The sequence below is a fragment of the Embiotoca jacksoni genome, unplaced genomic scaffold (genome assembly GCF_022577435.1).
Source record: "Embiotoca jacksoni isolate LCO1_2020_lvr unplaced genomic scaffold, fEmbJac1.0.p SCAF_22, whole genome shotgun sequence".
NCBI lineage: Eukaryota > Metazoa > Chordata > Actinopteri > Embiotocidae > Embiotoca > Embiotoca jacksoni.
Window position 1 is genome coordinate 413719 of NW_027185363.1, and position 16532 is coordinate 430250.

Consider the following 16532-nt stretch of genomic DNA (forward strand, 5'->3'; position numbering starts at 1 on the left):
GCCTCCACATTTCAAAATAAGATCCAACCATCCCGCACCTCTTGATCTGCATTAAAAGCCTTTCGGACAACAAAAACACAGCTGTCTGTCTACTTATCACATCTGATGGGTTATTAATTGATCAATCTAAGTAATCTTTTAATCAAACAGAAAACTGACTCGGTGTATCCTACATCAGACTACAATACTCAATATGATTTAACGCACTTCAAACACATAATTGCAAAGTATGCAGGTGTCAAAGGATAAATAGGACTCGTATCCACCCTGATGTATGGGTGTTCAGTTTACTGTAGCCAACAGCATACACATCAGTTTTCATGAATCGTCATATATATATAAGCAGTCACGTCAAGACAACGCCGGGTAATAAAATAAACTGCTCTTAGTGTTCTTGTCAAAATGTTTTATTGTCAATCTTGCTTACTGAATCCTGCTGTTTACTTCAGCTTCTTCTTGGGTCTGATGTTATTGGTGTGTCCGCACTTCTTGCGGCAGTTGGCAGCACGAGCGCTACACCTGGTACTGGTCAAACTAAGTCTTAGATCAGAATAACAATATCAATCTTCCATTCAGACTTTCTGGAGGGTGTAGACCGCTGGTTTAGTGACGGCCTTAATAACCCACTGATTACATTTAACCTGGATCAATGCAAACCCCTTGAACTACAAGCAAACCTAAACTGCCACTATTTAATTACAACGTGCCATGAGATGATTCCAACTCCCTCTTAAACAACCTACTTTTTTTTTTTTTTTTTTTTTTTATCAACCATTAACGCTACTGTGGGAATAAGTGACAAAAAAAAGAAGCATTGGAGTTTGGTGTGAGCACTTTCTTTGTCTATTCAGTCCATATTTTTCCACCCGGTTGTGTGTCTCCGCTGCAGTGACTCTTTGCACACCAGGACTGTCTATCTGTGTGACAACAGCTTTAACAGCTTAAAACTCAAGCAACGAGTGTAACATGTAAACTAACTCCTGAACTTTTGACTTCTTCATATCTTTTCTGTGAACCTTGAACATTTACAAAGTTGTGTCAGAAATCCCTATTCTGTTTAGGCAGCTTTGCATCAAAGGATAAATATCTGTTAAGAGAATCAACACACTAGTAGTGTTTAGAGATTTTGTATTTGACAATTTCTATGTGGTAGTAGTTTAAATGTAATACATAAACTCTTCTCTAGAAGTATTGTACTGTATGTTGGCAGCTACTGGCCAATTATCTTCTCTTATATTATTGACACCGAACTCATTCTTGGAGAGCAGAGTGCTTAGTTTGTTTACATACTTGCGGCACACCATCTTGTCACAGTTGTACTTATGAGCCAGCGGTCTCAACGATGGCTCAATGATGCCCCCTCTTAGACGCAGGACTGAGGTGGAGGGTGGACTCCGAGGAAGAAAATCATTTATAATTTTCTTATAATAATAATGACAAACCCTACTGTATATAATGAAATATAGCTCGCCACCAAAGTAATTTAATGTACCTTTCCGGATGTTGTAGTCGGACATGTTGTGTCCACCCTCAAGCTGCTTTCCAGCAAAGATGAGACGCTGCTGATCAGGCGGGATACCTTCAAAAAACAAACAAACAAACACAAAATAGACGGGGACAAATGGGAATTGGTGCCAGAAAATCAAATTCAATGTAGAAGCCGATTCACTGATTACAGCTGCTTTTCATTACTGACTTGTACACGTACAACAACACTACATGTGCTCTTTTGTAACTTCTAAAAAATTAATCATAAAAAACATTAAAATGTTTGATATTTGTACTGATGGAAACACCATCAGGGAACCATGCTCAATTTTCTTTAGTTTAAAACATTTAGGGAGACCGATAGTTTGAGAGTAATTCTATGTTTAAACCTGAGGTACTTCTCTGCTGCATAAAGATGTACCGGAAAGCAAAACATTTCACACAGAAATTTAAAAAAAAAACCTATGAAGAAATGTTTTCACGTCACACTACAGACCTTCTTCGTCTTGAATTTTGGCCTTGACTTTCTCGATAGTGTCACTGGCTGCCTAGAAAATCTGCATCTTTGGTTACTAAAAAGAAAACAGAAAGTGTGTCAGTGATGCCAACAAACACAGAAATCATGCTCAAAGACAACTGAAGAAAAACTTGTCATGCTGCGAGGGTTGTTCCTGTACTGATAAGCCACTTCCTCCTCCAAGTTTTTAAACAATTATATTTATTATTAACCGTTCAATTTGTTAACAATCATATGTGTAATTGACTGCCCAAGTATCGACAACAATTTACACACAAATATGAGCTTACAAACTCCATTTATACATGAGTAAGCCAAAAACAAAGCACAGATGTAATGCAATTATAAAGGAGTTGTAACTATTACTGTAGTGATAAAATAAAACAAAAAATGATGGTCTCAGAGGTAATCTGAATTTACCTACTATTCACCAGCAGTAAAACAGGAACTTGATGAGCCCAGTCATGTGTTGAAGAGGGAGAACAAGTTCATCTGGTCCTCCGCTCTGCTAACACATCTGGATGGTTTGGTGTGTGAATCACAGCTGCTGACATGTTGTTGATTTAATGACGGTGACGCTCTGATGTGGTTTCATAAAGACAAGGAAAAATAAGTACGTATCACAAATATTCACTACTGTAATAATCAAAAAAATCTGACAAATAAAGATAAATGTATGTCGTCCCTGGGTGGGCTCGAACCACCAACCTTTCGGTTAACAGCCGAACGCGCTAACCGATTGCGCCACAGAGACAACGGTGACAGCAACGTTCACGTTACAACCGATAAATGGCAATACAGTACTTTGGCACGTCAACTTACGAAGCACTCTTCAGTGTCTGAGCGCCCCCTTGCGGCGGTTCCCCCCGGCGGATGGCATTGACGCGAGTGGGTGGATTGATGTTTTTCACCGCTAGAGGGCTAATCGCAAACTAAGTGTAAAAATATGGAAACAATAAAAAACAAAAAAATAAAATATATATATATAAAGCATACGACAGAATACGACGTCAGACGTGAAAAACCAGGTAGAGGATAAGTATCGCTGCTTGTTAGCAAACGGTCATTTGTAATATAAAAACTGTAACCTCGTGTTTTGCGCGACACCTGAATGCTCCCCATTTTAACTACCTTGATTACTAAAAGTTAAAATAATTGTTTAATTTACCAGTAATTCACAGACAAAATGTTAACGTTACATGTGTACAACTATATTTTATACATCAATTAGCTAAGGATAATCGTCACATTAATTTAATTAATTTATTAATTTAAAAAAAATGTCCCCTCGGGGATTAATAAAGTAACTACCTAACCTAACCTAATGTGTTACAATACAACTATTACGTCAACAAGTTAAAATAGACAAACCACTTTAAGAACAAAGACCAGTTCTAATTTGTTTTGCAACACGTATAACAAGTATCAACACCGTAGTTTATAACTAACGACCGACGGAGAAGCGAGCAAATTAAATCCCAAATTCACTCTGCGGTCTCCCGACGATGTCCTTCAACACGGGAAAAAAAATGCAGAGTTAGCCTGTGGAAAAATCACCCCTTTATTTACGTTAATCAGCTACGAATAATCAAATAAATAAAATAGTAACCTTACTTCGTTGCAGTGCCTCCGTTGCATCTTCCTGGAGACGATTCCGTGCCACACAATTATCACGGGACTTTCGGAGAAGCCCACCGGTGTCGTCCTGGTACGAGCCGCCAGGGGGCGATGCGGCACCGCGGAGACGGCTGTGTACGGCGTCACTTCCGTCACGTGACGTCGGCACGTTTAAATGCGTTATAAAACTCGAGGCACGCCATCGACTTTATTATGTACAGATATAGTCTAACCTCTGAGATTCAGTCACACGCGCAAACACTTTGCTCCTACCTGCTGTATTTCCGTGGTGACTTATTATCTTGCTCTGCTTCATTTAGAAACAGCACGGAAGTAAAACATTTTAAAACTACTTCGAAAAAAAAAAAATAAAAAAAAATAAAGCTGGTTTAAAACGTGTTGGAGCCATAATGTATTTGTTTTGTTTTGTTTTGACCGTATGCTGTTTTTGTGTTTGGACACTGGGCGGAGCATTTGAGCAGGACATTGTATGTACTGGAAGCCTCAGGTGATTTGCACCAAGTGCGTGAATTGGGAAGCTTACAGTTTCTTGACTGTGTTTGTGCGTTTTGTGCATCATGTTCAATGGAAACTGGAATGTACTGAAATTGCTGAATGGAAAATGAACTGTGATGATGGACTGAGGTTTTCTACCTGTGCTGAGGTGAGCGCATGTGCGCGACTGTAAATAAATGGGTCACCGCAGTCAAACAGTTTTGTATTGGACATTGGTTTTTATTGTGTGCCCTGAACACGCGTCCCGAATAGTTCTCCTCATTCACAACTAAATGTAGTCGTATTTATTGGAAAGACGCTACAAAGCGACTTGGTTGTTACTTTTTCTATTGTAATTTGACAGTTGCAGATCATTTCTAATGAAAGACTGTCTACGTATGGTTTAAATAGTGGAGAATGAAACGATAGACTTCTACTGAATTACACACCAAAACCATTTCAGTCTCAAAAATCACGAGACAGACTTAGAAAAACTAAATTAGGGTCTTTATTTCTAGCATTTAAATGCCTGCTGCAAGTATCTAACGACTTCACTACTTTACAATATTAAAAAGGCACTTCTGTCTATGCTTGACATACATACAACCCAGTGTATAGCTTTAGTTTTGTTATTGTTTTATTTCCTCGTTAACAACCCCTTTTTTTTAAATTTACAGACATGTGCTGTGCACACAGTACAACAGACATAACAAAGCGCCTAACATTTGAATGATTCTCTGATTTGTCTTCACACAAAGACCATTGTCCCTGTCCTTATCATTCCTGCCGACCGCAATAAGTCTGTACAATAACTCACCTCCGACAAAATCCATCACACAACAATAACACTGTTGTCTGTGTTTCTTGGTTGTTTGTATATAATATACATAGATATATACTGTACTGTATATACTGTATATACTGTGCATTTTATATTTTATATTTTTTTACTGCTATTTTATTGCTTTTTTATTATTCTATTATTAACTTATTGCTTCCTGTATGCTGCTGTAGCGAGAAAAAAAAATCCCCTTGGGGATTAATAAAGTAACTGCCTACCTACCTACCTACCTGAGAAATGTAAATTATGAAGGACTTTTGAATCGTCGTCACTGAAGCTGAACAGGCATTCAACGTAAGGATTCAAATCTACAGCCACGCAGCAGAGTGGCGCAGCGGAAGCGTGCTGGGCCCATAACCCAGAGGTCGATGGATCGAAACCATCCTCTGCTATATTGGCTCTTTTTCAAACATTAATAAATAATTCCCACCCCTTGTTTTATTTCACTCTAAATTAAAAATTAAGCACAGCTGTACCAGCTTACGGTAACTGCTGTAAAGAGAGTGATATATGACTAAATAAAACAATAAATGTTGATTTAAAACAATGTCCGTTTTAATGTTGATTGAAAAAAAAAACTGGGACTTTATGTTAAAAAAAAGTCCTTAGTGAACTTTCCTCATTCTGTCAGCCACAGACGACCTGTGGTTGGTCAAGTTATTGAGGACACAACTGTTGGTCAGCACAGACAGCTTGGAGTCAAGAGTATCTTTACTCTTCTCCCAATAATAATCTCCTCCTTCGTCCATAATTTCCTCGCCTCCTTTTTCCTCCTCTTCCTCTTCAACTTCACTTTCTTCATCGCTGCGTTCATCTTTTTCCATCTGAGGGCAGAAGCAGATGCAGAATAATTAAAATGAATGACAAAGCTCAGGAGCAAGTGTAATCATGGATGTTAAATCGAAGCTAGAAAAAAATGACACCGTCATATTCAGTTTTGGTCTGTTCAATGTGTTCTACGTATTTCACCTTCAGCTGATTTCAGAAAACCCCAAATAAATGATTACTTGTGCACCAAATTCTACGTGCCTTCAACATATATCCATAATTCATATTAAAGATATGTGTTGTACACTCATTCTGCCCCTGAAAGTGAAAAGTTTAAAGAAATCATTGAAATCTCAATATTCCCATGACATTCATATGCATGATGAGTGTATGTAAACATTTGACCACAATTTTTCTTATCAAATATAATGTGCGGCTACAGGGCTGTGGGTCGGCAGGGGTAAAGCAGGTCGTGGCTCTACATCCCGGATGTTATGTCTTCATGTATGACACTGGATGCTTTTCATTCTACTAACGTGCTTTTATTTGTTCATACATGCAACATTTCATGAGGCTGTACTGCTATTTGTTTTTGTTTTTTTCTGAATGAGCCAAGATACATTTGGAGTGTTAATTAAGAAAATAAGAAAAGGAAAAAATAAACAAACCCAGAGAATATCTTTTCATGATTCATTGATGATTCAGATTATTTACTTTGCAAAAAAACATGAATGAATTTCACTTTTGGTCCTCAAGTATTTTGTACAATCTTACAGTAAAGCTGTCTGCACCAGGCAGCGGATTCTTTTTACATTCCTTTTACAGATCAGCTGATCAATCGATAAACAGAGTTTGAATTACTGCTCCACGTGAATCCTCTCTAGGAGCACCAGTGGGAGCCTCGTCTCCTCTCGCTTCCCGTCTCTCAGACACATTTAGGGGAACGCAGCATTCTCGATGACGGTGAAAGCATTAATTAGCTGAATGATTGCACCCACTGAAGTCGAAACTGCTCCTAAGGGGTCAGACTAACACCTTGAATGGAGACTCGCTGCCATAGATGAGTGTGTATGTACAACAACAATAAAGCTCTCATAAATTCAGCCATTTAACATCGTCTTGTAAGATGTCTTGTGATACATTTTAGCGTCACTGCTGACTCTTACCTTGCCGTTCAGGAACTTGTAGATCATGCGTAAGATTAAGCTGGCCCAGAAGATGTGAAGAGCTTGCAGCACCATCAGCAGTACATTAAAAAGGTAGTAGCCGGCAAACGGCTCGAACATCTCCATTGACAGTACCAGGGTGGTGTGAATGATTCTGGAAGTAATCAAACAACTGGAGTCAAGTTTCCAACTTACATGTCACCCATGTTGCATTAAGTAGTTATTAAGTAGTTATTAAGTAGTTCATAGACAAAAAAGGAAAAATGTCTCATACTTGGTGGGGAAAATCACCAATCGAGTCACAAGGAAGACCACAGCAAACACAACAAACAGGGTGTCACACGTTTTCCTCCAGCCAGTGCCGTAGTTGAACATCTTGGCAGACTGCAGAATTATATTAAAGATTAACCGAACCAGTTATACAAATCAAAAATGAAGCTCAGAGTGAAGACAATTTACCACATCAAACCAAATTTTAATAAAAGCGTTATCCAAAAACTTAATGTGATACTGCAGAGGAGTAGGATAGGAGAAGAACAAGAAAATAGGTTTTCAACAAGGGGAGAATAAACATGAGCATGCCAGACATTTATTTAGAGCAGACCAATAGTACGTACTGTTATTAGCATCATTTGTAAGCCTTTATAGTTGTTCTTGCTTGTTGTTGTTTCCTTTATGTGAGTGAATCAAGCACAGTTCAGGTTTGGGAGTATACCTTAATTTGTTTCTAATGCACAATCATTTCTTTTATGCAGGTACACAAAGGTCACCTTAGGCTCAGTCACAGGATCCTCCTACTGAAGTAAATTCAGTTCCCCGCAGGCTACAGCAGAGATCTCAGAGTAGATACAAATTTCTAAGAAAAGCCTGAAGTGCAGTTTGAACCTCTGATTGCAGTTCAGAATATTTAGGCAACATTTTGATAAGGCTACGCATGAGATAGAAAACTGATCAAAGTGGAAAGATATCTGTGCTGATTTGCTCTGACGAGATAAATTATATTTGTGAGGACTTGGAACTCTTACGGCATAACTTGTTCGTTTGATCCACCTCCATGAAAGCACTGAGATAATGTTTTCCCACACATTTGTAAAAATCGGCCTCCTTCATCTAATTTACACAGCATGAATAAAGTGTGAGAAAGTGCTTGTGGAAAAGTGGGCTGAGTGGCTCAAATACAGACCTACAACACAGACGTATTAGTCAACAAATTAGTCACCGCCGTTCATGTTCTGTATGAAAAAAAAGTCATTGACTTATTCTAACTAACGTCATGTTTACAATGACTGCAATGCAAGGTAACTTGCATAAGAAATGTCATTATTTTAGCCCAAACCATAATCATTTCCTCAACATAACATCATAGATTTGTTGCCTAAACCTAACCAAACTGTGACTGTGTCAATGTTAACCATGTGTTTATTACTGTTACGATGGTGAGAAAGGTCCGATACGCCTGTCGCTGGTACTCTGCAACAATCATATAGAGTATGTCATTTAAAACTGCCTCCTGAACTGACAAGGAGGTGGAGGTAGACCCTACAAACTATATCTATGGTCCCGCTGACAACTGATGGGCTGATAACATTTGAATCCCATGATGAATGAAACATTTGGTATATTACCTCTAGCAGGATGTCAGAGGAGTCATGAAGCAGCATGACCAAGGTGCCGATACGAATGCAGTTGGCACAATAGGAGAAACTGAGCAGGAAGATGGTAGCCAAATGATGGATGACTTGCTCTTTAAAATCCTGGCAAAGCAAGCACACTTATATATAGTCTTTAAAGAGGAAAACAAAATAACCTTCATGTGTCAACAGAAGAATTTAGATTTCTGGTCTTTCAGTCACTCATAAACCATGTGAGGTTGAAGTTTCTCCTTAAAGTAGGAGTAAAGTGACTGAAGCATTAAATGTAACTACGGTGAAGCAAACATACAACTAATACCTTCACTGGAGCACTTCTCTAAAGCGCAAATGTTTTGTGAGCCAGGAGAAAATCTGTTGTGTAACACTGATCAAAGGAGGAATGTCGACGGCCCTACCTTTCTCTTGATGTCTGCAGAGATCCGGAGGAGCAGGGAGCCATAAAACCCCAACTCCAGCATGTAGTACCAGTAGTGAGCTCTCTCCACGGGCTGAGGAGGAAGTGTTATTTACAAGTCAATAAACAGGTGATTCAAAATCAGCTTAAGGCAGCTAGTTTGCCAATTAAATGTAGGTAAACAAACAAACAAAAAAAGTAAAAACGTAAACTAAAAGTCATTTGGTATTGGTCAAATGAAACATCTTTGGGCTTTGTTAAACTCTAGCAGTCATTCTTTACATGATTCTGACTGTCTCATAAAGCACAGTCTGTCTACAGTGTAGGCTGCAACATCAGTCAGATGTTGAACACAGTAAATTAACCCAAAAAGAGATGATCACGTACCAGTACCACGAAACAGAGATTTATGGATAAATCACCTACCTCCTGTGTCTAAACAATAGATAATAAGTCTGAATGCCATATTGGCTGTGCAGCAGAGTGGCGCAGCGGAAGCGTGCTGGGCCCATAACCCAGAGGTCGATGGATCGAAACCATCCTCTGCTAAGGTAGCACTTAGATAAAAGATCTGAAACATCTTTATTATTCAATTAATAATGTGTAGAAAAAGCTGTTTGATGTCACCTTGGATTTTGGGAAAATACATAAAAAAGTTTTTTTTTTTTTGCTTTGTTCTATTAGACCAAACAATTTTTCAGTTCTAAAATGGAGTTTTAGTGCAAATACAGAACATTGTGAGGCTGCAGAAAAAGAGGTAAATATCAGAGTACTGAGCTAGAAAGATGCAGCTTCTCATTGCCAAATGTTGCCAACAACAAAGTTGACATGGTGAGGCTGAGCAAGAAAAGCACACAGCAAAAATACAAATAAATTACAAAGATTAAAACTTGTAAATATCTTTCATTCATTTTTTTGTAACGTATCATTCTTCAATTATTTTATTTGACTCTTCTATCTAGAAGAATCTAGATCAAGGTAAGACAAAGTATTTTGTAGGAAGTAGGAAAAGGAGCGACGGTTTTGCATTTTCTGTTTACAAAATATTGAATATCCTTCATTTAACATCAGATTTCAATCATACTCATGCATAAGGCACAAGGCCTTCCTCCTTTTTGAAGCTGCACGTGCAGCAGTCTCATTTGACCTCATCCAACTTTCCTTACCAAAAAGACATAAACTGGCAGACTCTGATTTTCACAGAGCAGAGAGTTGATGTAAATTATGTTTTCACCTGAACTGGATACTGCCTCCAACATTCTCTGCGGTACCAGAACCAGGGTCTCTGCAGTCGGAGCAGGACAAGAAAAATGAAAGAAAAAAACAAGACCAGGTCGAAAAGTATGAAAGGACAGGAGTAACACCAATTTTCAGATTATATTTATTTACATTGACTCGCTTACAAATGATGTTTTTAGCAATAATAGAAGTGTTTTGTTACAATGTTATTGTTGTAAAATGTTTTTAGTAGTCATACTCACATCAATCAAGCAGGACAATCCTGCCACGAAGGCTGTGAGGTAGAAAAAGAACCTCCAACTGCAAAATAACACTTAGATTCAAAGGTTTTGACCAATCAATAGGCATTTTTCTGCAGAGGGGGATTCTTTCAAAATTAGTCAAATTAATTCCAAAGGGTCTCTCTGGATTTTGCAGAGGGTGGTGAAGGAAGTGCTTTTGAAGGAAGTCATCTGTACAAAGAAAGGGTTGTGGAGGGAAAGCACTTACGCAGCTTCACCAAACTTCCTGGTCCGACAGGGCCTGTCTTGGTTCCTGCGGAGTCTGAACCATGTCTCAATCTGCTGCTGGGTTTTGCCGCACGACAACATCAAACTAATAATTTCACTCTGAAATAACAACAGCTCAGGGGAGACAGGAGAGGAGATAAGGAGGGACGGAGAGCAGAAAGGCTTGTCAGATATTGAATATAATGTCAGACACCAAAGATTATTGTCACCGATTCAGTATTTGACTAAATGGGAAATAATGTCACAATATGCCCTTCTGTTCCTGAGTTATGGTGTCGAATCATGGCCAAAAAAAGTGTTTTTGCAGAAGATTATGTCACAGAAAAGTTGACCATTGACCATCGCTTTCAAATTTTGCCAAAATTAGGATGTGACTTATTCAGTTTTGGCCAAAATTTATTTTGTGAGGTCACAGTGAAAATTTGTCAGTTCCTCTTTCAGTCCAAGCAAATGTTTGTGCAACATTGGAAATTCTCTTGAGGTGTTCCTGATATATCACTTTCATGAAAATGTGAAATATGTGTGCGCAGACATACAAAACTTTTAGGTGAAAAAGTTAAATAATTTGTGCCTCTACTGGTGTTTTTGATGTGTCCTTAAATAGATTGACAATCATCTGCAGGTTTAAACACATTTCTGGAAGCATTTTTAGTTTATCCAAAAGCTAAGAGACAATAATACGTAAGTGTGTATGACTCCTGTACAGGCAGTGGTGTTTCCCCCCCAGCTAAGTTTTCCAGGAACAAGGATGCGTCACTGTTCACATTGTTCCTCTGCTCTTTCATTGAACATGATCCCACTGGCAACTAATGAGCGGAGGTAAAAGCTTGAAAACCCACGAACTTGATTTTTTTTTTTCAGTGTACTCAGACAATGAAGAAGTACATCAAAGTACTTGTAGAAAACTGGTCCCTTATATTATATTACGTGACTTTTAATGCAAATGTATCAGCAGCATCTTACTGTTGTAGCTGGATGAGGTGGAGCCAGTTTTTACATTTAAGTATACACTTGATGAGTAGTTCCCAACTGAGTGGTTGTGCCCCTTCATGGGTCTCAAGATAAACCCGAGGGGTTGTGAGATGATTAAGGTTGTAGGGAACAAGAGAAACAAAGTGTCTTTAGACACATTTCTGATTATTTGTTTCACATTTCGTGAAATATAGATTTTTTTTTGTGTGGTCTTTTTGGGGAAATTGCCAACAACTCAATGACATACGAGGGGCTACAAATAGACAATGCTCTTGGTTAGGGGTCACAAACCACTGGCTTGTCTTTAACAAGGCATTTAATATTCCGATCTTGTGGTTTTCAATCTAAAATCTTAACTTGCAAAATGACCTGCAACTATAGTTGGCAAGTTACTTTCATCAACTGATTAAAAATATCCCCCAAAAATGTGCATGCATGCTGAAGCCTTTTCAGACTCACCTGTGTGGGCTGTTTGCTCCTCTGGGTGTAAAACAACTCCAGTTTCGGGGAGGGGGCAGCAGTCACCTGCAATCTATTCTTCACCCCCAGACATCTGCTCATGGGTGGGGCTAAAAACCTGGAGACGTGCAGAACAAAAGGCAGCTTACACAAATGATGTGGGATAGTAATGGCAGCCAGTCGGCAGTCCTTCTTTAGCTGTAAACTGTGTACAAAACAAACCAGGAGACAGCAGTGGGTTTGTGCTCATGCATGTATGTATTGTATCACGCAAGTTTTAGGTGAAAAGGTTGGGTTTTTTTTTTATATACATTAGACTATTTTACAAAGCTGCAAACAAGGTTATCGTTAAATGTTCAGGACATTTTGGAGATTCATGGTTTTCACAGTAATATCAGATAATAAACAAACCAGAGCAAAGTAGCTTAGTGTAACAACAATATGACATTTTAACTGTGTCTAACGAGCAAGCTGATTCTTCTGACACATCACTTCTGGGAATGTGCGAACAGAAACACACTGGGGATGTAATCAGCCAATCAAAAAGACACAGTGCCAGGATGTGTGAGTGTGTGTGTGTTTGTGAGGCATGTTATGCACTCCTTACAAGCCTACTGCACCTTTCACTCGACTCTTATCCCTTCTAACAATAATTGGGCCTCCATGTTACTGATAGATTTTAGAAAATAAAGTTTAATGTGAAAATCACTGCATGCAAACAGGATTTGGTCTACAGCTAATATTTCTGAGGAAGGTTAATTTAAAAAAATCTTTAATTTAGGTGAGAACATTTCTAATTTTCTCCCTCTCTTCCCCCTCTCTAGTCCCCAAGGCCTTTTTCCTGATGACTAATATACCTGCTCTACTCTCAAAACACCTGCTCGCTGTTCTACAGCTCATATCCAATTACAAATACAAAGTGCTCTGTATGATACTGGACACTGTCATATTCAGGAAATGCTGCATGACATGTTGGAACCAGGTCCAAAGTATAATGCTGTTTTTTTAACGGTTCTAAAAACCTCAGATGATTGTGTTTCCTAAAAAAAAAAGGCTGTAGTTGTTATTTCAGGTGAGGTAGGATGAGGTGTTTAATTGTTAAAGCTGCTGTAAAGCCCACACTATCCCAAACACTCACTCTGTCATATATTTACAGACCATAGAGATCGGGTGTGTTGTACCTCTCAAACATGTAGCGCAGGGCGACAAAGCCGAGAGCGAGTGGCAGGGCTACAAGAAGGTCCCGGGGTCGTGGTCGGTCAGAGTCCGCCAGCTGCTCCATGTCTCTCCAGGTCACACCAGGAGGAAGCCAGTAGTCCTGCCTCCATAAGTCTGGCAACAGGTCCATTTTTCTGAGGATGGACAGACAAAGGTAGAGAACGCAAATAAAAAAATGGTGGACAGGATGCTGGTGCTGGTACTTGATTAGATTTGAAAGGATATAAAGTCAATCAAGTAACCAGTGAGAAAAGTGAGACATCAGAGGCCTCTGAATAACCTGTGTGTGTGTGTGTGTGTGTGTGTGTGTGTGTGTGTGTGTGTGTGTGTGTGTGTGTGTGTGTGTGAAAAAGAGAGATTAATAGAGGAAAACTATGTTCGCAAATTATCTTTTCAAGGAAATCCACAAAATACTTATTATTTTGTTCCAATATATTTTGTAATAGAATGTAATTGTGTATCAAGATTACTGTGAACAATTTCTATTCTCCTTTCAACCTTTAGAAAAAAAAAAATGAAAATTTTGATAGGGTCCCACTTTGCCATTTGCCTACTGTTAAAATGGGACACTGCTCTTAGTTTAGTTTTTAAGGGAAACATGTTTTTGAGTTCACACTTGAAGATGTCGAAGTATTTACTTGTTCAGTGTCATTTACTTAATAAGTCTTTTGTTTGGCCTTTACTATTACCCCCCCTCCCCCCCACACACACATCTGAACTCTTTAGGCTTAGAACAATTTGTGACCTAATTTGATATTAAATGTAACAGTAGGAATTATTTTTCTATGTTTAGCGTGGTGTGTTTTTATGGAATTGTTTATTGCTTCAACTAAACAAAAACTAAATACTTTGTTATGTTTCACTTAAGTATCTCAATCGTGTTTTTGTATTTTTGGGGGTACCTATTTGAAGACATTAAAATGTAGAAATTACTTTTTTTTTCTTTAATTGCTATTTAAAAAAAAAACTTATATCAAGAGACAAGGTGTCCCATTTTGGCCATATCAAAAACTGGTCTCAGAATATAGTTTGTGTTTGAGATGGAATCATGATGATTTTTTTTGTTTCTTTCTTCAGTATATTGGACTATGGACGTTTATGTTTATAGAATATAAGTTGGGTGCAAAAGCATTTGGAGGATTGAATAGATTGTTATAGAGTGCAAATTTTCATAAAGTGCAATTATTTACAAGTAACCACAAAGCTATAAACAACACATTAAACAGCCATGTGTGAGGTTCACAAACATGTGAAGCAAGAATGCTCTAAAAATAAGTGTATACTCTTTTATAAATACACTAAATACAAAGCAAAAAAGTGCAAGTCTGAATAAGAATATACTGTGTATCGAGTCTATGTTTAAAACCCAGACTTTTAAACAAAGTGCAGAGCAGCTAAAAGTACAGAAACCTATATTCACTTCCACGTTCAAATACACCGCGTTGTTATTAAAGCGTTGAAAGAAACGGGCTCCTGAGCGGAAACATACCTCTCAGCAGCTCTGAGGAAATGATGAACTGGTGAAATCCAGCAGGCAGAAGAATTAAATCCACTTGAGCTGGGATTTAGTTTGAGGCTGGGGATGCGCCTCGGTGCTGCTGTATCCTCCTGACGACGACACCGGTGGAAGTGAAGCGCTCGCTCACAACGGTACAGCTGCAGAGTTAGGCGGAATGCAAGGAAGCAGTGGGTACAGCGGACAGCGGTACAGACAGACAAACTGCAAATGCCCTACAAATAAGTCCTGTAATTAATCATCTTGAAACATGACCATAAAATATCTAACAGGCAAATTAGGGAAATAATCAGTGATACATTACCCAAAAAAAACACGTTTAATTGATTTTAAGCAGTTTTTTTGAACATTTGTAAATAGTCACACCACAGTGATAGCTTCTAAATGCAATTTAGTTGGTAATTTACCTTTATTCTGAAGACTTCCGGTTTTGTCTATCTCTCTGGAGGATACAGTTTGATGGTCGTGGAATTTGGGGCGTCTCCTGTTCAGAGGCAGGATTCATACCCTTCTAACTCAGTATTATTATTCATCGCACTGGCTCCACAGATTGTGAAGTGTTCACCTTTGATCTAGGTTTGTTGTCTTTGTAGAGACTCCGGAAAATGCTTAATATTTCAAATTAAACAGCAGGAGAATGGACTTGATATTCATCCAAAATGTAGTATTATCAACACTGCGGCTGTATGTGTTGTGGAACAAAGTACTCAGATCCTTTACTTAAACAAAAATAAATGCATAAATATAAAATTACTCCAATACAAGTAAAAGTCCTGCCTTAGACAAATCTACTTAAAGTAGCCTATTAGCACCAAGTATTACAGTACAAGTACTTCTTTGGTCCCTCAGGCTGATATATTATTATATGCTATATCATCAGATTATTAATACTGAAGCAGCATGTCACTGTTATAGCTGCTGCAGGTGGCGCTAGTTTGAACTTCTTCATATCTAGTTTTAAAGCCTCTACAGGGACAGCAGATAAATCTGAGGGGTCTTCAGATGACTACTGGGAGAGGTAGGAAGAAAAAAACAAAGTTCTGACGCGCAAATGTGTTTTCAGTTTTTGGACTTTTTCTTTAATCTTTGATTTTTGGTGAGATATCAGATCATTGGAACATTTGCTGAAATTAAAACATGTGAGAAGATTAGAGAGTAAATCTCCGACGTCTGAAATGTGACCCCGACTACACACTGCTTTTTGTAGGATGTCAAATCTTTATCTGAAAAGTAACTAAAGCTGTCAATTAAATGTAGTGGCGTAGAAAGTACAATATTTCCCTCTGAAATGTTGTGGGGTGGAAGTACAGAGTAGCAATAAATGGAAATACTCAAGCAAAGTACAAGTGCCTCCAAATTACACTAAAGTAAAACACTTGAGTAAATGTACTTTGTTACCTTCCTCCACTGAACAGTGTAATTATTTGAGTGTATCGCAAATTGCTTATAAAATGCTTGACACATTTTTGACCACCAACACCACATGTATCTCATTACATTTCCTTATACTCCATTGTAGATTATGCTTATTATAGACTTCTTGAGTAAAGCAGCTGAAGACAGTGACAGCGGCAACCCAGGACACTTCCAGGATTTAAGAGTTCAAAGGTGAACACACTTCCCTGAGTGTGTGCATAAACTGGCTCAAGAAATGTGTGTGTGCAGTCACTGAGGGCTCTGT

At 38.4% G+C, this 16532-nt stretch overlaps 2 protein-coding genes and 3 non-coding genes across 5 annotated transcripts; 2 read left to right on the plus strand and 3 right to left on the minus strand.

Annotated features, from left to right (window-relative positions):
* Positions 1-204: 204 nt before the first annotated feature.
* Positions 205-4950, minus strand: LOC138203229 (ubiquitin-ribosomal protein eL40 fusion protein-like). Its single transcript, XM_069157980.1, has 6 exons — positions 4935-4950; positions 3620-3768; positions 1985-2036; positions 1475-1579; positions 1291-1375; positions 205-519 (listed from the first exon to the last, which is right to left on the minus strand). The coding sequence occupies exons 1-6, from the start codon at positions 4948-4950 to the stop codon at positions 441-443; spliced, it is 486 nt and encodes a 161-aa protein (XP_069014081.1). The 3' UTR covers positions 205-440.
* Positions 2686-2759, minus strand: trnan-guu (transfer RNA asparagine (anticodon GUU)). Its single transcript has one exon. It is a non-coding gene; the product is annotated as a tRNA-Asn (tRNA).
* Positions 4390-14844, minus strand: LOC138203261 (ceramide synthase 2-like). The gene is made up of 11 exons (XM_069158012.1): positions 14825-14844; positions 13299-13469; positions 12118-12235; positions 10667-10785; positions 10420-10477; positions 10173-10223; positions 8940-9032; positions 8518-8646; positions 7167-7276; positions 6893-7046; positions 4390-5782 (listed from the first exon to the last, which is right to left on the minus strand). The coding sequence occupies exons 2-11, from the start codon at positions 13463-13465 to the stop codon at positions 5564-5566; spliced, it is 1218 nt and encodes a 405-aa protein (XP_069014113.1). The 5' UTR covers positions 13466-13469; positions 14825-14844; the 3' UTR covers positions 4390-5563.
* trnam-cau (transfer RNA methionine (anticodon CAU)) lies at positions 5279-5350 on the plus strand. Its single transcript has one exon. It is a non-coding gene; the product is annotated as a tRNA-Met (tRNA).
* Positions 9416-9487, plus strand: trnam-cau (transfer RNA methionine (anticodon CAU)). The gene has a single exon. It is a non-coding gene; the product is annotated as a tRNA-Met (tRNA).
* Positions 14845-16532: the final 1688 nt, after the last annotated feature.

Coding starts and splice junctions, on each gene's coding strand:
- LOC138203229 (XM_069157980.1), bottom strand. Junction 2,037..3,619: donor AACGGAGGCACTGCAACGAA/GTAAGGTTACTA, acceptor CAGATTTTCTAG/GCAGCCAGTGACACTATCGA. Junction 1,580..1,984: donor CAAAATTCAAGACGAAGAAG/GTCTGTAGTGTG, acceptor TGTTTTTTGAAG/GTATCCCGCCTGATCAGCAG.
- LOC138203261 (XM_069158012.1), bottom strand. CDS start 13,465: ATGGACCTGTTGCCAGACTTATGGAGGCAGGACTACTGGCTTCCTCCT. Junction 10,224..10,419: donor GATTGTCCTGCTTGATTGAT/GTGAGTATGACT, acceptor CTCCGACTGCAG/AGACCCTGGTTCTGGTACCG. Junction 9,033..10,172: donor GGAGGCAGTATCCAGTTCAG/GTGAAAACATAA, acceptor CTTCCTCCTCAG/CCCGTGGAGAGAGCTCACTA.